The sequence below is a fragment of the Melozone crissalis genome, unplaced genomic scaffold (assembly GCF_028551555.1).
Source record: "Melozone crissalis strain CALT ecotype California unplaced genomic scaffold, PUWL_Pcris_2 ptg000041l_1, whole genome shotgun sequence".
In the NCBI taxonomy this organism is placed as follows: domain Eukaryota; kingdom Metazoa; phylum Chordata; class Aves; order Passeriformes; family Passerellidae; genus Melozone; species Melozone crissalis.
In genome coordinates, this window is record NW_026535819.1 from 2216167 (window position 1) to 2239103 (window position 22937).

General features: G+C 52.9%; 1 protein-coding gene across 6 annotated transcripts in view; it reads left to right on the forward strand.

Moving 5' to 3' along the window:
- The window catches only part of KCNT1 (potassium sodium-activated channel subfamily T member 1), a 75230-nt gene that overhangs the window by 717 nt on the left and 51576 nt on the right, over positions 1 to 22937 (forward strand). For 5 of the 6 annotated variants that reach the window (XM_054284347.1, XM_054284352.1, XM_054284349.1 and 2 more), the window contains exon 2: positions 11682 to 11861. In XM_054284347.1, the coding sequence (XP_054140322.1) occupies positions 11682 to 11861 (180 nt within the window). Of the gene's footprint in view, positions 1 to 11497; positions 11563 to 11681; positions 11862 to 22937 lie in introns of those variants that run through there. The other variant, XM_054284353.1, reaches the window with a different exon arrangement.

Here is a 22937-nt window from a genome sequence, read left to right on the forward strand (position 1 = left end):
AAATATCCCAGTTTTTCCTGAAAAATGCTGTGTATTCTCATTGTTCTGGTTAAATTTACTTCTGCCTGTCACACTCACCCAGTGCCAGCTGAAGTGTGCAGATGAGTCGTGTGTATCAATTCGTGCTTGGCAGATAAGGACCTTGGCTGGGTTTGTGTCCTGGGCTGCCCAGCTGGGATTTTTTATGTCTTCATCCGCTTGCCATGATTCAGGGAAATGATCTTTTATTACTAAAAACCTAAATGCAAAAAGAAGGAACACTCTGTTCTTTAGCTCTCAGTACCTTGCCACTGAGGTGGGTAATTAATGAAATCCTTGAATGTTGTTTTTTCAGGGTTAAGACCCTCATTATTACCTTCTCTCTGTCAGGGACGCAATGTCCAGGGCTCCGTGGTGCCTCAGGACCCCCAGTCTGGGTGGCACCGTTTGGTTATTTTGGGCACAGCAGGGTGGCTGCAGAGCACAGTGCTTTCCCCAGCCCTCCCACTGCCTCATTTTGCAGCTGTGCTTGATGTGCCTGCAGAAATGACACCCTTGAGGGGCTTCTTGTGTCTGTGAAGATCAGGGATGGGTTGGAGACAGCGGCTCCTGGAGATTTCCAACCTCGGCATTAGGGGAAGACGAGGAGTTGCTCCTCATTACTGACACCACAGCCCTGTCTGGGTGATTTATCCTCACCTAATGCACTGCAAAATCCTTGCCCAGAGATCCTCCTGCCTGTCTCTCTCAATCTGGACTGAGGAACTTTGTTTCCCAATTACTGCTCTGCAGCTCGATGTGTTCCTAACCCCCTCAGGCTCCGGAGAGGTTGAAATGCCATTGCTTGTCTTGCCTGCCCTTGTGCTCAACCCTTTGCTGCCCTTCTGGAGACATTAAACAATCTGCCTGCAGCCCTCAGGACTCTGCAGTTTCCCCAGCTCGGAGCAGGCTGGTGCCTAATGCACTTTTCCAGAGCTGGTCAGCTGCAGAGGCAGAGGAGGATTGTTAGAGACTGGCTAAAGAGAGAGGGCAGAGCAGGCAATGAGCACCACCAGACCATCCCAGGGGCCTGATCTGCTCTTTGCTTTCCTCCTCTGCAGCTCGGGCTGGGGGCACAAATCCTGCCACAAATGGTCACCCACATTTAACCACCTGCTGCCTCTCAGCCCTGCCTGCCACAAGGGTTTGTCCCTCACTCCCCAAGGGTTTCCCCTCCTCTCCAGGTGGGGTTTGTGCACAGCTCCAGGGCAGAGCAGGGCCCAACACCATCTCCTTGTGTCCTCTCTGTGCTTGCAGGTGTGAGGGCAGACCAGCAATGTCACCAGAGATGTGTGTGAGGGATGTGGGAGCCAGGGTGGAGCAGCGAAGATGCAGAACACACTCACTGAGCCTTGTGCTGAGTGCTCAGGGGACCTCAGCTGGGCTGACCCCGCTGAAATAAGGGGAAACTCAATTATCCCTTCACTTAGCAAATCTAGAGCTGGCTTAAAAGCTGTTAAAGAGAAATTCTGTCTGCCCGGTTTCCTGAGTGTGGGGATGTGTGTGGAAATGTCTGTGAGCTTCCTCCTGCCCCTCTCCATAATGGTCCTGAAAGTCCCTCCCAGGTGGAAAGCAAAGGGTTAATTGTAAAAGCACTTGAGAGTTTGTTTGGAGAATAAATACACATTTCTGGCACCCAGAGAGGGTACAAAGAGCCTGAATTTCGCTGTCCTACCTCGTGGGAAATGTGGGTGAGTGTTTTCGCAAGGATCCAGGCTGTCACTTCGGGGAACTCAGGATTTCCCCTGCCTGCCCATGTACGGGCACGGTGATGGATGGGCAGCCAGATGGAAGGACTCACACAAAAATATCCTGCCCGAGCCGGGGCCAGCGGGAGAGGCAGGGCTGGGCGGGAGCAGGTTCAGATTTCCGTGCTGGGCTGAGGAGCAGCGGCTGGAGGGAGCGCCGGGGCTGCTGCTGGGGGCCCATGGCTCTGCCCTAGACGTACGTGCCTTTTGTCCTGTCTGCTCTTGGGGGATCCGTGTGGCCGCTGCTATTTGCAGGCTGTGGGAGCAGGGATTTGGGGGCTGTGCCAGGGGTTTGGGAGCTGGGTGTGCAAGGGAGGCGAGTCCAGTGCAAAGAGGCTGAGCTTGGGGCTGGACAGCAGCAAATGCCAGCCTCGGGGTGTTCCTGTGGGATGGCAGCTCCAGGGAGCTCTGCTCAGTCCCACCTGGCTGGGACAGGGCTTTTGGCCTTAAAATTCACAGCAAAATTTGGAGCAGCCAGGTTAAAAATGCCCATAGGCACCTTCTGCCGCTCTGGTTAAAGCCAGACTCTGCCACTCTGAGTCCAACGGCAGGACAAAAGAAAAAAAGCACAGATTATGGATTGGAAATGGGATTCTTGCTAAGTGTGAGCACTCATCCAGGTCCAGGATGGTTCTCCTGCTTGTCTTTCCATGAATCCAAGGAGCTGTCTCAGTTTAGCACCAGGATGGTCCCTGCAGCTGACAGCCTGTTGTTGTCTCTTAAGTTTTCAATTTTCTGCAAATGGATGAGGAGATGCTTCTTTGGCAGAGCTTGCACTGACCCAGGCTCTGTAGCTAATTAGTAATCAGTTCCTCCAGGCGTGATTACCAGCTTGGACATTTGTCAGCTTCCAGAAAGTCAGCCTTGTGCATTGCAACAACAACTGTTGCTTTGGCTGCCCGTGGGCATCCGGGCCTTGCTGTTCCTGGAGAAATTGCAATGGGGAGCCATAAAACACAGGGCCAAACATCCTGTGTTTTCAGGGTGTTTATGTGGCAGAGATGAGATAGAAATTCTGCTCTTGTCCTCCTCAGATGGCTAGGAGAGGGGGAGCACCCACCAGCACACCTGGCTTGGTGGGAAGAGGTTTTGGGACCCTTCCTGGCTCAGTGGGAAGAGGTTTTGGGGCCCTTCCCCACTATTCTGTCCATAAAAGGAGCCCCAATGTGCTCGATGTCCTCCTCAGGAGCTGCCCTTGGGCTCTGGCATGGCCGTGTCACCCTTCACTGGAGAGCAGCAAAGTAGGTCACTGCCTGTGCTCAGGGCTCTTTCTGCTCTGCAAAAATATTTACAGCATCTCTCTGGATCCTACCCGTCCTGCAGCGGCCTCTCCCTGACCCCACGCAATTTGTTTTGGAGCCCTGAGCGTTTCTCTTGCGTCCCTGCCAGGCTGGGCTGGAGTGGGGACATCTCATTCATCCTTCTCATGAATCAGCCAGGCCAGGAGAGCTCCAGGCTCAGGTGCCCCTGCCCTGCTGTCCCTGGCACTGCCTGGTGACACAAACTGCAGGAGAGGAGGTTCAGAGGGAGCTGGGGAGGGAATTGTTCCCTGTGAGGGTGCCCAGAGCAGCTGGGGCTGCCCCAAGGCTGGGCTGGATGGGGTTGGAGCAGCCTGGGGACAATGGGAGCTGTCCCTGTCCTTGGGAATGAGATGGGATTTAGGCTCCTTCCAACCCAAACCATCCCTGTCCTTGGGAATGAAATGGGATTTAGGGCCCTTCCAACCCAAACCATCCCTGCCCTTGGGAATGAGGGGATTTAGGGCCCTTTCAAGCCAAACCATCCCTGCCCTCGGGAATGAGATGGGATTTAGGCTCCTTCCAACCCAAACCTTTGTGGGGTTCTGTGGCAGGGACAGAGGGCAGCAGGGAGCAGCCCTTCCCAGTGGCTGTGCCAGCCTGGTGGATTCCCTGGGCATTCCTGCTCCCTCCTGGAGCCATTGGCACTTTGTGCTTCCACAAGGGGATGGATGAGAGCCCTGTGGTGTGACAGAACGTGCTGCTGCTCCTTTGAGCTGCTGCCTGTGATTTCCCTGAGCTCCTGTGATGTTCCTGCTCCCTGGTTGTCCTCTCTGGTTTTATCTGCTTTTCATCATGTCTCTCTCCAGGCTGGATACTCCTCCTGGTCTATTTGGCCTTGCCTTGCACAAATCACTTTAAAACCCACAGTTACCTCTGGAATTAGTTGAATAATCTGTTTCTCTGTGCTGTTTCAGCTCTGAGGGAGGGAGCCAGAAGTGTGTGTGACTCCATGGTGGTCTTGTCTGGAATAAAAATCCTTCCCTAAAATTTGGGGTTTTGACCCCTCTGAGAGCTGTTGGCTTTGTGGCATATCTGCTGTGGCTATTTTCTGAGTGCTGATTTGCAGAGCTCTCTGTGTGCAGGAAGATGATTTCCTCCCTCTCCCTTTGGATCACTTGGAATTTATTGATGCTAATTTTTGTCTGACATTTTATCATGAGGTCGGTCAGTGCCCCAAGATCTTCCTGTTTGCAGTCGGGTTCTGGTTGGACTCCAGTGCATAATTTGCAGTCATCCCCATCCCCTCTGAGGCCCTGCAGGCCTGGAGAGCCTGGTGGGACCCCACTGATGTTTGCTTCAGTGCTCCCCTTCTGTTTGTCTCCTGCCTTCCAATCTCCCCTCATCCCATCACGTCCTGGCCCTCCAGGTGTGGTGACAAACCTGCCTCTGTGGTTTATTTCTGCGAGACTTTGTGGTTTTGAACACTCTGAGGAGACTCTTCCTCCTCCCACATCCCTCTATTATTTTCTGCTTCCGTAGCAGGGGCTGTTCTGCAGGAGTCTGGAGCATAAAGAAGTTTTTTGTCTCCATGCTCCAACCCTTGCTGTTTGTAGCAGCTTGGGGCTGGGCAGAGGGGAGGATTTTCCCAGCAGTTTATTAGCAGGAATTAGCACTTTCCCCGTCTTGCAGGCTTTAATTTATTTTCACATGAGCCTGAAAGCTGCTGGGCACTGACAAACGTGGCTGAGGATGTCATGGCTTGGGGTGAGGGGAGTGAGACAGTGCCAGGATTGTGTCCCTTGGGATGGCTCAGGGAACAGGGGAGGGTTGGCCACTGGCTCTCAGGAACAGCTCTGGAGGCCGTGCCAAGGGAATTGTTCTCTTTTTAGGTGAATTATCTGTTTAGGTTTAAATCTGTGGTGGTTGGTTGGTGTGAATGATGAGCCTGGTGTTGTTCCTGAAGGCTGGGTGGTTTTCCTGGGGAATCTGGTGTGCACAACCTCCAGAATTCCCATTGGGACTGGCAGGGCCTCCCTGAGGGATTGTTTGTCCAGCTTCAGTCCTGGTTCCTGCTTTTCTTGAGCACTGGGGTTGATTGGGCTTTTAGAAGAATTTGTTTTGGCTCCCAGGCCACCCTACAAGCCCAGGAGGAGAAAGGGGTGATGTCCTTGCTGGGAAGGGATGGAAATCTGCTCCCACAGCAGAGAGGGGCCTGGTGCAATCCACAAATAGCCTGGAGAGGGCTGAGTCAGGAATTTCCCGGCAGGGCTGGTGACCTTGGCTCTGCAGGCTGAGTGCTCCGGGTCTGCCCCTTCTCCTGATGCTGGGAATGAGCCCTGGGAGCCCAAGGGCAGGGATGGGGGCAGAGCTGTGTCCTCAGGCCAGCACGCTTGGGATGTTGTGCTGCAAGTGCTCGGCTGGGCTGATTTGCGTTTTATTTGCACATTGACACAATAGAATGGGCTGGTTGCAAGTCACAGAATCACAGAAGGATTTGGGCTGAAGGAACCTTAAAGGTCCTTCAGTTCCAACCCCCTGCCATGGAAAGGGAACCTTACACAGGCCAGGTTGCTCAGATTGGTTCCACCAGGCCTTGCACTGCTCCAGGTTGGTTTTTCTTGTTAAAGAGATGAGGAGGCCCCAGGCCAGGCCTGATGATGAGAGCTGCTCCCCTCACCTGCCAGGAGCTCAGGATGAGCAGGATGAGCTTTCCCCCCCTGTTTTCCCCAGGGTTATTTGGGCTTTGCAGTCCCCAGGGACACCAGCATGGCCTGTTTGCCTTTGTGCCTGCTGGAACCAGCTCTGCCAGCCCTTCAGAGGGGATGCTCTGGACACAGGGGATGCCTGGGGCTCACTCCCACTCATGTCTGCCCATGGGAGGACCAGAACTGGAAAATTGCCATGGGGCTGGGGATGCTGAGCTGCCTCTGCCCCTCATGGGCTGCTGTGGGATCAAAGAAAAAGGAAAAGGTTTCTCTGTGGGGCTGTGCCTCCTATGAGCCTGTCACACAAAACATTCATGTGCTGGCCAGAAGGGATGGGGAGGTGTGGGGCTCCATTGCTGAGGCAGGGCTGTCCAATGAGCAAAGTGGCTCTGGACCTGGAAGGTGCAATTTCTACTTTTATCTTCTAGAAAATAGCATTTGCCAGCGGGGGAAAGGCTGGTGGAGCTTTGCACTGACTCACTCTTCCTGTTCATTTTCCACGTGAAACACACAAAATGCTAATTTCTCCGTGAGGCCTGTGGTGCTAAATTGCCTGTGCTTGTTGGATGGATGGATTTGTCACAGGGCTCAGCTGCTCTGCACAAGTTCTGAGCAGCAGCAGCTCCTGACGTGGACAGTCCAGCTGTCTGTGGGGATGGGAGCTGGGATGCAGGAATTTAATCTGGGAGAATTCACACGTTGTGAGAGTGTGTGTGGAGAGATGGGTGAGGGTGTGTTCTGCAGGTTTGTACCCAAACCAGGATTGAAAAGCTGCTTAGGCTGCATGGGAGTGATGAGTGGGGTTGGGATGGGTCTGTTCACATCCTCAGAGCTCCTCAAACTCTCTGAATCAGATCTCAAATCCACACCCATCACAGGGGTACCAGTGTCTCAATGAGCAGTGACTGTGACACCTCTGGGGAGGGACAGGGGACAGGGGATGAGGGCCTGGGGCTCTTCCTCAGCAAGGCAGGACAGAGCCAGCAGTGACCTGGCTGCTGCTCACAGACAGAGGAGGTGCTGGCAGAGAAATCAGCTCTGAAATGAGCACCCAGACCCTGCCATGGGCTGTTCCTGCAGGGCTGGGAGGGAGGATGTGGTGCCTTCCATCCTGGCTCCAGGGACCCAATCTGTGTCCCCACACACTCCAGCCATTAGGAGACCCCACAGAAATGTCACTCAGAGGGAATAAACCCCCAAACCACAAAGAGAGGGGAGAACAACTGTAACCTGGTAACCAGCAGAACTGTGGGAGGAGAAACAAACACGAGATGATTGTATATATTTAAATAACTATAGGGAGAGAAAGGGCAGCGTTTCCTGAGTGCCTTGGCTCCCTGGAGGGGCTCAGGGAGCCTGGGGGTGGTTGAGGGTGGACCAGGATGCAGGACAGGCTCTGCAGCCATGGCTGGGTCAGGGGGGACAGGACATGGCAGCCCTTACTGTGCCCAAGGAGCCTCTGGAGAGGTTCCCAGCCCTTGAGTGCCATCCAGACACTCATCCTATGGTGGTCTGGGCCAGCAAAGAGCAGCTGGAGGTTCCTGCCCAGCCAGTGCCCGTTTGCTGCCCAGAGTTGGGCAGTGCCAACAGCTTGTGTCCTGTGTCGGTGCCAGCAGCCAAAGGTCAGAGCCTGTGTGTGACTCTGCTCCCCCGTCTCGGCCAGGGATTGTCCTTTCAGAGGTGACAGCAGGCACAGCAGCAGCTCTGGGTGCTGCAGGGACTGTCCCAGGCTGAGAGGTGGCTTTGCCTGAGGAGGGGACGCTGGGTTGGACACGGGGTGCTCGCTGTCCTGGCGGCACATCCAGGCTCCCAGCCTGGCCTCGTCCTTTCCTGGCCGTGCTCCTGGGGAAGGATGGGCTCGGAACAGATCCTGCCAGCAAGGCCTGTGCCTCTGCCTCCTTCTGCAGCTTGGAGTGCGAGAGGAGAGCTTCAGGCTGCAGGTTATGCAAGAACCTGCCCGAAATGTAGGTGCACCTGTTCCACTTGCACAGCCCTCACAAGCAGAAGATATCTCCATAATTCTGGTGCTGACAGAGCAGAGGGGTCCCTGAGGGCTCTGGGGCTCCTGGCAGGTGTGGGCAGTCCCATCCCACAGCAGTGTGGGGTCTGTGGTGACCCTGCTGGTTTGTGGTGGGAAGCAGGAGGTGCCCTGTGGTTTTTGGGGTGTGCAGTGTGGGAGGAAGCAGAGCAGGAACTCGGGCTGTGTCCTTCCTCTTTTTGGCAGACATAGCTACAGACAATAATGGAAATCCTAACACCCATTGCAAGGGGCTCCCTGCCTGTGGATTTTGCTGTGAGGCAGAGCTGCCTGTTGGATGTGGGGAGCTCTGAGGAGCCCCAGGAGCACAGGGCACTGCAGAGCCACACCGAGCCCCTCCCTGGTTCTGTGCTGGCATTCCCAGCCCATGTTGTGAATTGTAGGATGGACCATGATACGAGCTGTGCAATGGGGAGGAAGGTAAGGGAGTACAAGTCTATTTTTAGGCTGATGGGGAATTTTGAAGTTTATGATGAACTTTCACTCCCAGAAGGAGGTGAGGCTTTCTGTCCCGGGGTGGATGTAGATTGTTATGGGGATTAGGCTGATTAGAAAGTGAGGCTCCCATGGCCTGGTGGCACCAGCAAGGGCAGGGGGAGGCTGAGCCAGCCCAGGCTCAGGGAAGGATGGAGGGAACCGAGGCAGGCGTGGCTCTGGGGCTCCTGTGTGAGCTGAACCGGGCAGGGATGGCTCTATAGCAGGAGCAGAGGGGTCTGGCTGGGTCACCAGGGCTCAGCCCAGCTCCAGGAGGCTGAGCAGGGCCCTGTCCCCTCCCCAGGAGCTGCCCAGGCTGGGAGAGACGCTGCTGTAGCTGAGAGTGAGGAGTGTGGAGGTTTCCATATGCTGATGGCAGCACGCTGCTTTAGTGGTACAGGCTTCTGGAGGAAGGAAGGAAAGGGATGATAAAAATAAAGCTGCAGATCTGTATTTAGCTATAAACCACTCCAGGATTATTTTTTTTTTTTTGGTAGTATTTGAAGACTATGCAATAAATGAGCTTGTTCATGAATTTTTTATTTTATACCACTACAGCTTTGAAGAAGTAGCCAGGTTGCTGTGGCATTTGCATAGCTCAGGATCCCTGTGTTTGGGAGGAGAGGCTGTAAATCCTCTGTGCCAGTGTCAGGGGATTTGTGTGCTGTGCAGGAGCACTTTTGTCTAAGACATCAATGTGCAATATCTCAAAGTCACTGTGCAGTTGATGAAGCCATCATGACAAACAAGCAAATGCAGTATTTCGTGTAGTGAAGCTTCATCCAGAATAAACAAATGTGCCAAAATTTTAAAATTCTGAATGATTTTGTATGCAAGAGTAAGAGGAAAATACATTCAAAGTGTAGCTGCTACTGCCAATGGGAGACGAAGCTCAGATGCAAATAGCAGAAATTGTGTTTCCAGAGCTACTGATATAATTGGATTTTACTACACATTTTAAGTGCTGATAAAGGACAGTGGTGAATATTTGCTTTGTTTCATGGTCTGACACACGATCTGAGGCCAGGAGAGATGGATTAATTGAGTTGGAAAAGAATCATGTGGAAATAAAAAAGCCAAACATCACCCAAACCCCAAAATGTGTGTTTGATACCCAGGAGAAGGGCTGGGAATAGCTGTGAGCATCCACAGCTCCCAGAGTGGGCAGGATAAGGATGGTCCTGCCTGTCCTGCATGCCCAGGAGCTGTGGGTAAAGATGCCCTGTGCACATGGCAGGCAGTGTGCCCAGGGCTCTGCAGCTCAGCACTCCTTTAAACAAGGTGCTCCTTTGAACAGGCACTGGATAATCCCTGGAGAGCTCTGGGTGTGACATTCTCCTTCAAACACAATCACAGTCACCCCCATTTGGAGCCAGGCACCTGGCTCCCCGCTTTAAACCATGGTTATCATAAGAGGGTGGATAATTTTTAAAAATTGCATTTTCTCGCGCCGAAATTTGCGTTTCAGGGTGCTGTCCTGATGGCCTAGAAACAGCCTGCTTTTGGCCTCATTTATCATAGTTAGGCTCCAAGAGGAAAGACTTAATTGTGGCTTTTTCTTTTTTCTTTTGTGCTTAATGTTAGATCCTCCTTTGCAACACGAGCTGGAGGTGGTCAGCAAACCTCAGTGCTTCTATCAGTGGATCCAGAGGGAGTGCTTGAGTTGACAGGAGCTTGGTTTGATTTATCCTGAAGACCAAGTTTTGGATCAATGAGTAGCATAGAACAACCTCCCCAGTGCCCAAGGCCCTGCACAGATGCATCAGTCAGAGCAGAGCCCTGGCTGCTCTGTGCACGTGGCAGCTGAGAGGAGCTGGGCAGCTCTGGGGGGGACAGGATTGAGTGGCAAATAACAGCAGTGAGGAGCATCTGAAGCGCTGAGGGCGGGCTGGGCCGTCTGCTGGGGCTGTGCTCAGCAGAAATTCTGAAATCCTGCGTGCTGACTGCTCTTCTGGAAACTCGGGAGCAGCAGCTGAGCAGGGCTTTGGGATCTGCTCAGCTGGGAGCTGATTTGCAGGGCTGTGAGGTGGTGGAGAGAGAAGAGGATCAGAGGAGCCTCAGCTCCCATCCCTGCAGCAAATCCCTGATCTGTGCTCAGTGCTGGTTCAGCTGCTGGAGGCTCTTCTGCCTTTGCTTGTGCAGGGTATTCTGGAGGCAAAGCTGTGGGAAGATGCTGGGAATGGGTTGGAGAGGCTTTGGAGGAGACTCTTGGAAGAACATCAGGCAGGAGTTGGAGCCTTTCAGCTCTTTGCTGCCTCACACTCCAGTTCCATGTGAGGGACAAAGAATCAGCTCAGAGGCACCACGTGTCCTCTTCCAAGCCCTGTCCTCCCCTCTTCCCACCAACAGTCTGTGAAATTGGTGCTCCTGGATGAACTCTACTGATGAAGCCCAACCAGACAGGATCAGGATGCTGTCTCTGGGGTCCCTGCAATGAATGGCTTTGCTGCTTTGTGAGGTTTCGGTTCAACCTCAGTCTGCTGTGATGGGCAGAAGGGGTGTACCCACGTTCTGGTTGGTGAATGTGCTTTGAGAAAAGAGACCAGAGACAGCCTTGAACTTTCTGAAAGAGCTTTCTGCGAGCTGGCTGGGTTTCATCTGCTCCCTGTGTGTGGTGGCCACACGCAGCTGTCTGTGAGCCACCACCTTGGGTGTCTGCCAGGCACTGCCCATCCCTGATGGGGCCACGGGCATGCCAGGGATGGGTGGTATGGGTGATGCATCCTCCTGACCATGGGCATGCCAGGGATGAGTTATATGGGTGATGTGTCCTGGCCACGGCCATGCCAGGGATGGGCGGTATGGGTGATGTATCCTGCTGGCCACAGGCATGCCAAGGGTTGGGTGATGTGTCCAAGTGCCATGGCCATGCCAAGGGTTGTGTGATGTATCCTCCTGTCCACGGCACTTGGCAGCTGGACAGGCGACTGACTCATCAGCCTCGGCGGTTTCCCATTTAATCCCGGGGCTGTTGGGATGATTTAAGTGCCAGCAGCCCGGAGAGGAGGTTGTGCTTGTTCTTCCAGCACGGCTGTGGAGCCATCGCCTTGCTGCCTCCCATCCCTACTTTTGGCGGCGGGGGGAGCCTGGGGGTGGATCTGGGCTCGGCTCTCGCTTATCCTGCGAGCAGTTTGGTTTCCTCCCGGCGCTCGGGCTCTTCCATTGGCTCCTCTTGCTCTCCGTCGCTCCGCCGCTCGCAGCCCATGTCCTGAGCCCGGCGCCGCTGTGCGGGGCGCTCCGGGGGACCCTGCCGGGCCCGGTGCCGAGCGGCGGAGCCCCGAGCCACCCATGCCCCCGGGGGGAGCGCTCTGCCGGGGGGGCGCCGCCTGCCCCGCAATGTAACCGGGGGTGCGGGGGGGCGCGGAGGAGGCGCCGGGGCGGGCGGGGGCGGGCGGGGCAGGGCAGGGCCCCCGCGCCCCCCCATTGTCGCTGTCCCCTCTGTGTGTCTCTCCCGCAGGCTCTCGTCGCCCGGCGGCTGCGGCGGCGGGGACGGCGGCGGGAGCCGCAAGAGCGGGGTCATCCTGGACATCGCCTCCCTGAAGATGACGGAGCTGGAGTCCGAGGTGCTGCCGCTGCCGCCCCGGTACCGCTTCCGCGATCTGCTGCTGGGGGACCAGTCCTTCCAGAGCGACGACAGGTTCGGGGCACAGCGCGGGGACAGCGCGGGGACAGCGAGCGGCCGGCGGGGACACACGGACCTGGGGCTCTGCTGGGGAGGGGGGACACACACGGGGTGGGGGGACACACCGGGGACAGCCGCGGGACACCGGAGGGGACACGGAGGGGACACGGGCGCCGAGCTGTCCGCGGTGCTGCTCCCGCCCGGTGCGGAGCTCTCCGCGGTGCTGAGGGCAGCACAGGCCGGGGATGGCCGGGGGTGCCCGGAGCTGCGGGCGCTGGGATGTGCTGGAGGATCCGGCGGTGTGTGGCACCGCCGGGTGTGCGGGTGGAGGCCGAGGGTGCCTCGGGAACATCGGGGTGCTCCGAGATGCTGTGGGTGCGCTGTGGGTGCTCTGGGAGTGCTGTGGGTGCACTGGGAGCATTGGGGATGCACCAGGAGCACTGTGGATGCACTGCGAGTGCTGTGGGTGCGCTGGGCCAGCAGAGCTCTCTGGGGATCTTGCTCAATCCTGGAGTCCCACCAGGGGCTGACAAGCAGGAGAAGGGACCGATGTCTGGGGCAGGTGTGGGACAGTGGAGCTCCCTGTGGATTTGTGTGGAATTTGGGCTGACGAGCATTTACTGAGGAGGGACGGCTCCTCCAGGCTGCCCTCGGAGGCTGTTTTGGCTGCAGGGTGACTCTGAAGAGCTGCTGGGGTTGTGGTGCTGCTCTCCCTTCCCTGGGATGACCACAGGAATGGCTTTTAGTGCTGAGCTCCTGCCTGGCTGGGATTGATCCCCAGGTTGAGTGAGCAACAGAGGGAATGAGTGGCACAAGAATTCCATGGGCAGAGCAGTTCAATCAAGAGGAACAGGCACCTTCCCTTCAACTCTGCTCGTACCATAAATACCAGTGCTAATGGGGAGTCAGTTTTTTATCTTTCCCCACCAATTAATTGCATGATGCAAACAAAGAGAGGTGTAATTCTTGTTGGAGAAAACCTTTCAATTACTGGTTAGTCCTTTACTAGCTGCTGTGTGCCTGGTACACCTGCATCAAGGCTTTTTGTGCATTTCTCTTAAGAGATAATTTCTTTTTTTTATATGTACAAGTATCATAAAAAAAAAAAAGAGTGAATTTGGCTTTGAGACTGTGAATGTGGGTTTTACAAATGTTCTCTATAAGTGTTCCTAACTTTTATCGCTGCATAAAATTGGTCTGGCTCGAAAAGAAATCTGTGATCCTGGAGGTTTTAAAGCTCAGACTTCCTTAACAGACACTTAAACATTAATATAGTTTTATGACGCCAAGTGAGAAGTTAACAGAAAATTCCTGCTGCAGAAAATGTCTGGCTTTCAGAATGGCTGTGATATGGCTCATTTGGTCAAGTTTGAAGATTTAATAGTTTTCATATTTAAGTATTTGGAAGCATCTGAAGTATGAAGATGGCAATAGCAGATTGTGTTCTTTATGTATTTCTCTGGTTACACCCCTTAACCTTCATTTTCCTCTAAATTTGAATCTTTCTGATTCAGCATCTCTCTTTAATTTTAATGTGGAGATGCTCTGGGTTGCTTTGTTAATTCATTAGCCCCATTTCTCAAGAATTCATTAGCATTGTTTCTCAAGATATCTCAGTTTCACCGGCTCTGTGCTGTTTCCTTGAGTTGTTTGATTTCCCCTTCATCTGGAAAACAGTGATAATTTCATTGTGTGGGGGCACGCAGATCTCTGAGCCCACATTTGCTGTTCACTGGAGTCCAGTTGGCTTCCCTGGGAGCTGAGATGAGCTGTGGGCTTTGGGAAATGTTGCTGTCAGGCCTAAATTCCAGTCCAAGTCATCAATAACAGTGAGACCTTGCGGCTGAACCGAGCTCGCTGGAGTAATTATGACTAGTTCATTAGCCTGCTCCAAACCCACTGAATCAGGAGCTGATTTAGGAAGAAAAAAAATGAGAAGCAGAGAGACTTTTAGGCTTTGTGGATGATAAGCAGCTCAGAGCTGTGCTTTGAAGGATTTTGTTGCAGCCCTGGCAGGGATGTGCTGAGGAAAATCCCCCCACAAACTCTGCAGGGGTAAAACAGAGCTTGTTGGGTTTGGAGATGTAACCCTGAAGGAAAGTATCCATAATGCTGAATATCTCATTTATTTGTCAAAGGAATGCTTAAAAATCAATGTCTGAAATACCTGATTGTGAACATTACCCAGGGATGAGTGTGCTGCTGGAAGTGAGGAGGTTTCTGGGGTCAGCAAAGACTGAAAGGACGAGAGGCCAAAGGGGAGCCCGGGGTTTTGCTGCTTCTGGAGAGTTAAAACTGCTCCTGCTGGAGATGAATTAGTGCATCCTCATCACAGGGGATGCTGAAGAGACACCAACCCTGGAATGAGGTAATGCTGGAGCTTGAGGAGATGAGAGCTCGTTGGAACAAGGAGATAATTAGAGAGCTGTGGTACAGCAGGGGGAGAGAGTGGGTCCAGATAACCTCTGAAACAGAAGGAACTAATCAGTGACTGTGATGTGGAATGGGTAAATTAGGCTGCTCCTAATTTACCTTTGTTTTTGGGATGTGAAAGCTGATCGCAGTCGTTCTGAGCAGGGCTTGCTCTTTGGCAGGTGGACTGACTGACAGGAGAATGAAATAACACTCTGAACATCCTGTGATGGTGCAATAAATTGGCCAGGAAGCAAATAGGAAACGGCTGGCTGGGAAGGGAATGTGGGAGGAAAATGGATTTGTGAGACAGAGAGAGAAAAGCCTAATGACAAGCAAATCTAGAGTTGTCAAGTCCAAGTGCTCCTTCCAGGATCATCTCACTATCTTCAGAGCTCACTGCCACGAAGGGTGGAAGGCTCTGGGCTCGGCTGTGTTTGAATTCTGGCCTTGACATTTCTGCCAGGCGGGATTAGGTGTCATTCAGCATTCAGCTCTGAATTCCCAGAGGCTACAAACAGCTCCCAGGGCAGGAATCTGACTGCTGGGGCCTGGAGGTGATTTCTGCCTTGGGCAGGGAAGGTTCCCTTTGGAGCCTCGCAGTTGCCTCTGTTGTCTGGCATTAGTCCTGCCCAGCTCAGAAATTCCCTTCCCGTTTGGAAGGTGCTGTCAGTGCCAGCACTGGGAGAAAAATGGATTTGTTCTGCTGGCTCCTGGCAGTGCTGCCTTTCTTACCTCACTGGTGTTTCGTGGCCATGAAAGCACCCGGAGCCTCTGCGAAGGCAGAGTTTGAGATGCTGAGCCTGTGACAAAGGGAAGGTGAGGAACTGGGGGCACAGAGGCCTGGCTGCCTTTTCACCTTCCTGGCATGGGAATCCTGTGTGCCAGGGAGATGTGAGAGCCAGACCAGGGATGCTGGGGAAGGGAGCAGGAGCTGAGCACAGCATCCCAGAGCCAGGACAGGGATGCTGGGGAAGGGAGCAGGATTTGAGCACAGCATCCCCAGGGCCAAGGAAGTGTGAGAATAGGACCGGGGGTGTTGGGGAATGGAGCAGGAGCTCAGCACAGCATCCCAGAGCCAGGCCAGGGATGCTGAGGAGGGGATCAGGAGCCCAGCACAGCATCCCCAGGGCCAAGGAGGTGTGAGAATAGGACCAGGGATGCTGGGGAATGCAGCAGGAACTCAGGCCAGCATCCCCATTGCTGGGGCTGCCCAGGCTCCCGTTCTGAAGGGATGCTGCAAGTGCTGATTAAAGGCAGCTGAGAAAGCACATCTGCTGGGCGGGTAAATATTGTTTCACACCCCAAGCTGTGGCACATCCCTTTGATGTTCGCTGTCCTGGCTGTGGCAGTTTTTGATCCTCCTGCATTTCTCTTTTCTTGGACAGTGCTGACAGCTGGGTTGGGGCATGTATAAAAAAAGCCCATAAGTAAAATTAAACTGTATCTCAGAAAAGTGTTCATTAGGAGCTTATTTGTTGCCTAATTTGAATAGTCTGAACACTTTCCAGAAAATCATCGTCAGAAGCCACAGTCCTATTTACAGGAGCGAGAAGTAATGGATGTCACTTTGATTAAGTGCATTTTTCTGAGGCTAATTATCAGCAAAAAAATCATTTTGATGGATGAGAATGTTTGGAAAAGCTGCTTGTGCAGAAGAATTCAGCAACTTCTCTATAAAATTTTAACATCTCCTATTTCAAATCAAAGATATTTTGGATGTTGCATAACCAAGAAAAGAGGATTTTGACAATTCTTTTAAGTTTCTGCTTTCGGGTTTTTTTAGAGTCTTACAACTTCTTTGTCTGTGATCTGACATCTGGTCTTTGTCTCTAATTTGTCACTAAGTGGTGGCTCTGACTCTTAGGTCAGATGATGCTTGGCATGAGCAGAGTGAAGTGCTGCAGTATCAGCCCTGGAGGATCTCATCCCTGCAGTTTTCACGCTAACATGCCCCAAGTGAGTTCCTCATCAAAATGCATCATTACATTAATGGAGCTGGGGAGTTTTGTGTTCCCCAGGCAGGTTCTGTGGCTGAGTCCTCTCTTCATTGCTATTTGATTTAATGGGCAATTTTCCCCATTTTATTTGGAAGATGCAGATGCCAATTTGAAAATTCCAATTTGTATCCAGAAATTAGAGACATTTATTTCTCTGCTGGTGAGGTAATGGCCAATATTTTAAATCAGTGCACAGTCTGCTCAGGCTGTAGCCTCTGTGCCAGGGAAGGTTTGTACCTGGCATTAGGAAATTCAGCTCTGGTGCCTGTGTGCCCCAAAATTCCCCTGGGGCAGGCTCTTCATCCCCAGCAGTGTCGCCCCTTGTTTGTAGAGCAGGATGGATATCATTGCTAATATCCCTTCCCTCAAAAATGGTGTTTAGAGCTATTCCCACATCCCTGGGTGCAGAATCTCTCAAGGGATGCTCAGTGATGATGCCTGAGCAAACCAAGTAACGAATTGAAGGTGCTGGGATCCCAGACAGGAGCTTGGGAGTGCCTGTGTGCCCAGCAGAATTAAATTGCTTCTCCTCTGCTCCTTCCACCTGGCAAAGCAAAACCAAACCAGTTATTAATTAGGTTAGGCTGTTTAATTAATTAATTAATTAGATTAGGCTGTTTCCCCGTGTCAAGGCTTTGTCAAGGAAGTTTCTGTGTGACAGCACAAGCAGGAATTTCCCCCTGCCAGCCCTGCATGGTGTGGGCACCTCCTCACCCTTAACAGAGGCAAAACCAACAGATGCTGCCAGTGGATCCCTGAGCCCAGCCCCAGATGGGACACACCAGGGTGAGGAGCACTGGAAGCCTGAGGCAGATTCATAAAATTTATTTGGGTTTTTATAAAATTGATTTGGGTTTTCTTGTGTTTGCAGATTTTTTTTAATGATAGCATTTTTAATTGAGGTTTGTTTTTTCCAATTGTTCTGAAAGGCTGCAGGGATGTTTCCCAATGCTGTGTCTTAATTGCAGTGCTGCTTGGAGTTTTTTAATTGATGTTTCCTTGCAGCTATTGGTGTGCTCTTGTCTCTTCATCCTGAGGCAGGTACCCCTGGACATTGGCAGGAGTATTAGGAAAATTATGAAAGTAATAGAGCAAAGAAGAAACGCGGTTCTCTTGTAATTGTAACTATTATTTTATTTTAAAAAATGGCCATTGCTTTTTTCCAGGGATATTGTTTTCACTGTCAGCAGTGGGCCCTTGCTTGCAATAAAAGCAAGTGCACGTAGCAGGCTGGTGGAATGAGCAGAGGTGTCCCTGGAGTGCTGCTGTGTATGGCTGTGCCCCGAGGAAAAGGAAGAACAACATTGATTTTCAGTTATTTAGTGCAATTTAACACTGTGGGCTCAAATTTCCGTCCCTCCCTGGGGTGGTTTTCTCTTCCCACTTATTTACTTTCCCTTTGGTTTCTTTTGTGTTTGTTGGGGGAATGGGTTTGAAGGAGAAAACAGCGTTTCAAGGTACCTGAGTGAAGGGGGGAGCACGGGCAGGGCCTTGATGGGGTGGGCACGTTCCTGGTGCTGAGCTCACTCATTTGGGCAAAATGAATTGTTTCACTCCCCTCAAGCAATTGTACAGACACACAGAAAGTCCTAAATGAGAGATTTCCTGGCAGGCAGAGTGCAGAGGGTGTGAGAGATGCTGGAGTCCTGGCTCCTGCTGTGGTAAATGGGACAAAGCTCCTTCCACGGGGTCTTGGCGTGGCTCTGGAGCCTGGTGGGACATCTCTGGTGGCTCCTGGGGTGGCTTTGGGACATCTCCATGCCAGGGGAGCTCCTGTGCCCCCTCAGCCTGCAGGGAAAGTGTGACCGTGTTCACAGGGGTTTTCATTGGGGAAGAGATGAGGATCTGACTCCATGTTTCAGAAGGCTGATTTATTATTTTATGATATGTATTACATTAAAACTATACTAAAAGAATAGAAGAAAGGATTTCATCAGAAGGCTGGCTAAGAATAGAAAAAGAAAGAATGATAACAAAGGCTTGTGGCTTGGACAGAGAGTCCGAGCCAGCTGACTGTGATTGGCTATTAATTAGAAACAACCACATGAGACCAATCACAGATGCACCTGTTGCATCTCACAGCAGCAGATAACCATTGTTTACTTTTTGTTCTGAGGCCTCTCAGCTTCTCAGGAGGAAAAATCTTAAAGAAAGGATTTTTCATAAAAGATGTCTGCAACAGGAAAGGGCAGGGGAGAATCCAGGCTGGATGTGAAGCCTGGGCAGGGATCTCCAGCGCAGGGATGTGCACACACCAGGCTGCTGTTTGCCAGCACAGCCAGGCCCTGTGCCTGCAGGAATCCCCAGGAGGGCTCTGCAGCTTCAGGTGAGGCTGTGAGGTCGGGCTGAGCCCCAAAGCTGTCACTGCTGCTGTAGTGACAGCACGAGAAACAACTTGGCAGCTGTAGCTGTAATTGCAGAGAATGCATTAAATTTTACTGCTGTGTTTTCCCACCACCTTCTCTCATCGCAGTTGCATCTTTGTTCCCAAGGGAAATAATTTATTGCTGCTCTGAAGGTGTTGCTCACTGCTTTTCCTGTGCACAGCCTGTTCAGTGCCTGGCAGCTCAGGCATTCCCCTCTTGGGGGACACAGAGGTTCCTGTCCCTCTGTCCCAGCCCTGTCCCCAGCCCTGCTCAGGTGTGAGCTGCTCTCCCTCAACCCTTGTGTGGCCATGAGATCACCAGCAGAGTGAATAACTTGGTTGATAAATGCTGCTGTGCATGTTCCTGTGAGGCATCTCACTCATTTTATTGTGGTCTGTGCAGCAGAGTGGCTTAGACAGGAATCAAAGGCTGGAATTTGAATCCAAACCTCGCTGGTGGTGAGAAGTGCCACCAACAGACAGCAGCAATCCTTTTCTACTCCAGCCCTGCTTGCTGAGAGGTGAGAGCAGGCTGCCCGTGGAGCCCTGCAGCGAGCGCAGCTTTCCCTGCCATGCTGCATTTGCCTCTGCTCCACTGGCACTGCCTGATCCAGAGCAGAGGTGGAGGTGTTCATGTGCAAATTAAACCCCTCCTCCTGCTCCTGGCTCCAAGCTCAGCGTGGCTCACACGGGCTCTGTGCAAGGCTCTGCCAGCTGCTCTCAGCTTCCCACCAAGGCTTGGCAGTGCAGCCTCCCAGCCCCCAAATCTGGAGATTGCCTCTATTATCAGTCCATTAATTTGCTGCATTGCTGCAATTAAAAAAAAATTATCTTTCAGAGAGTTCAGAGTTTAGATTCTGCTGCTCCATCACGCTTTGTATCAATTAACAGCATTGAATTTCATCGGCTCCGTGACCTCGTTTCCTCTCTTTGTGGAGCTTTTTGTTGCCATTTTAGCGAATTTCTGGCTGCTGTTTTCCTGCAGGGAGAGGATCAAAGTGCAGCCTGCTGGAGCAGGCAGGTCCCTGTGGTGCCAGCCTGACTCTGCTCTCTGTTCTGTCCCCACAACCTCATTGATGTTTTGAGATCTCCCCTGCACAGCCAGAGGGCTGGAAGGAGGATTTCAGGCTTGCAAATCCCCTGGCAGGTCCAGCATTTCCCCTTTCATTATTCTAGGTGATAAATAATTGATAATGAAGAAGTTTGTGGTGATAGAGTTGGGATGCAAGGCCTTGGTGAGACAGGAATGCCACGGGTGTCAGCACACTGCCAGCAGATTAGAGGGATGTTTTCCAATGTTCAACGTTTTCCAAACTTCTCAAACTCCGAAAACTTGTCCTTTAAAGCAAGTGTAGTGGGTGAAGCAGTGCTTGGAAGCATTTTCAGAGTTATTTTCTGTCCTAAAGCTCCCCTGGCCATGTGGTGCAGGGGCAGACGTGCCCTGCCAGGGCCATCCGTGTTCCTGGAGGAGCTCCAGGAGCTCAGAGCTGCCTTTGCCTCCTTGGGCTGCACTGGGGCCACAATTGCTTGGTCCTGCTTCTGCCTTGCTCCAGACAGACCATCTGCTCCTGTCCCTTCAGGAGACAGCCTGGAGCTGTTTGCTGGCCAAAGAAATGGTGATTTGTGAGAGGAAGGTGGGAGCAGAGTTTGTGGATGGGCACGACACCTCGGGGTTGGGACACCCCCAAAACCATCTGTGGTCAGTGCCAGCGTGCTGGGTGCCAGCCCTCCAGCCCTCAGTGTGGGGATGAAGGTTTCTGCAGCCAGATGTGTTTTCTGCTCTGGTGTTTCCCCTGTGCTTTTCCTGTGATGTTTTCTCCCGTGGAACACACGATGGTTTTTGCCGTTTCTCTGCCGTCTCACAGCGGAGGGGCCCTCTGGAGGCCAGCGCTCACATCGCTGCCGTCCAACTCCACAAACCCAGGGAAAATGGCATTTTCTTGTTCTCTCCAGGACCCTCTGTCATCACCTGTCTTTGAGCTTTTGGTTGTAGCTTTACATCAAGCTGGCTGCTGTGGGGTGTTTGTCCCTGAGGTGCTGGGTACGCTGTCTGTGGGGTCTAGGGCAGTGAGCAGTGGGTCTGTCCTTGTCTCCTGTCTGTGCAGCCACTCTGCCAAGGCTGGAAATTGGAATCCTTCACCCAGGGAGGGTCCTAAGGGATGTGCTGCCATCCTCCTCCCTGCACGTCCCAAACTCTTGGAGTCAAACATGGATCTGCAGGTACCGTGGAACCCCAGGTTCCCTCAGACCTGCTCCTGCTCTGCAGAGGGCTGTGATGAGTTCCTCTCTCCAGGATGGGCTTTGTCCCTCTCCTGCACTGCTGGGGATGGACACGGCTGCTGTGTGCTCTCAGCCTCTGCTTCAACAGCAGGATTCTCAAAAATCTTCACTTTGAGGTGAGGCCAACCCCAAGCCTGCCCTGTGTGAGTGACTGACCATGACTGGGATCTGCAGGGGTTTGTGTGTGGGTTTCTTTGGGTGGTGATTCCCCTGCCCTGCACTCTGCTGCCTGTGGCTCCCAGGGGAGGTTCCCCACTCATTCCCATTCCCATCAGGCAGGTGTTTTCCCATCTCATTCCCATTCCTGTTGGGCTGGCGTTTCCCCAGCTCGTTCCTGTTCCCATTCCCATTCCTGGACTGTCAGGCTGGTGTTTCCCCAGCTCATTCCCGTTCTTGTTCCCATTCCTGGACTGTTGGGCTGGTGTTTCTCCAGCTCATTCCCATTCGGCTGGTGTTTCCCCATTCCCATTCCCAGACCATTGAGTTGGTGTTTCCCCAGCTCATTCCCATTCCTGTTCCTGGACTGTTGGGCCGGTTTTTCCCCAGCTCATTCCAGTTCCTATTCCTGTTCCCGTCAGGCTGGTGTTTCCCCAGCTCATTCCCATTGCCATTCCCGAACTGTCAGGTTGGTGTTTCCCCACCTCATTCCCGTTCCCATTCACGGTCCCATTGGGCTGGTGTTTCCCCATTCCTGTTCCCATTCCCTTTCCCGTTCCCGTCAGGCTGGTGTTTCCCCACCTCATTCTCATTCCCGTTCCCATCGGGCGGGTGTTTCCTCAGCTCATTCCTGTTCCCATTCCCGTTCCCATCAGGTGAGTGTTTCCCCATTTCCATTCCCATTCCCGTTCCCATCGGGCTGGTGTTTCCCCATTCCTGTTCCCATTTCCATTCCTATTCCTGTTCCCATCGGGCTGGTGTTTCCCCATTCCCATTCCCGTTCCCATCGGGCTGGTGTTTCCCCATTCCCGTTCCCATTCCCGTTCCCATTGGGTGGGTGTTTCCCCATCCTGGAGCGCCGGGGCGGGGCAGGAGCAGCGGGGAAGCTGCGGGAGCCCCAGGGAGGCTGCGGGAATCTGCGGGAAGCTGCGGCTGTGTTTGGATCCGGCTCTGCCGCGCTTCCTGCAGCCCACGCAGCCTCCAGAGCAGCCGAGCGCGGCTCTGCAAATTTAGCATCTCCCTCCAGGCGGGGAGCTCTCCTCCCTGGGCTGTGGGCAGAGCCACGGAGCTGCTGTGCGTGCCTCGTTCCCCGTGTGTGACTGTCAGCAAAGTCATCGCTTTCCTGGAGCTTTGCCGCAAAGAGTTTCTGGCTGCAGAAATGGACTTTGCAAAAGCCCCACAAGCTGCTCCCAGCCCTGTGGCTCCAGCACAAGCTGGGGTTCAGGAGCAGCTGGAGCTTGGTGGCTCCATGCAGGTGTGTGTCACCTCCCTGGTGGCTCCATGCAGGTACGTGTGTCACCTCCCTGGTGGCTCCATGTGTCACCTCCCTGGTGGCAGCAGCTGTCAGGGAAAAGGTCTCCTCTGTCTAGGAGAGAGCAATGTTTCTGGGGAGCAGGTGGTGAAGATGTTCAGCAAATGTCAGCTTGAGACCTTGCCATCCTGTGGGCAGGAGTGACACTGCTGAGAAATGTGTTATCCTGTCAGAAAGCAGCAAAAAAAAAAAAAAAAAGAGAAAAAAAATCCCCCAGGGAAATGTTTACGAGCGAGGCAGGGCTTTGCCAAAAGTGGGCGTTTTTCCAGCACAGAGCCTCGGGAGCGTGAGCTCCTGGAGCAGTGGGAATCCTGCTCCAGCTCACACCACTCTGTGTGCCTGAGCCACTCTGCCCTGGTCTGAACCCCTCAATCACTGCCCTGAGCTGTTTAATTTGACACTGCCCTTTTCATTGATGCACCATGTTGGTTTGTAGCTGAACAAAAAGCAGTTTAAACAGAAAAGGGTGCTGCAGATGGGTGCTAAATACAGCTTTTCAGAGTCAAACAGTGCCCCAAAACTCCTTTCAGACAAATCTGCTTGTGGTGGCATTGCAGACACCCAGA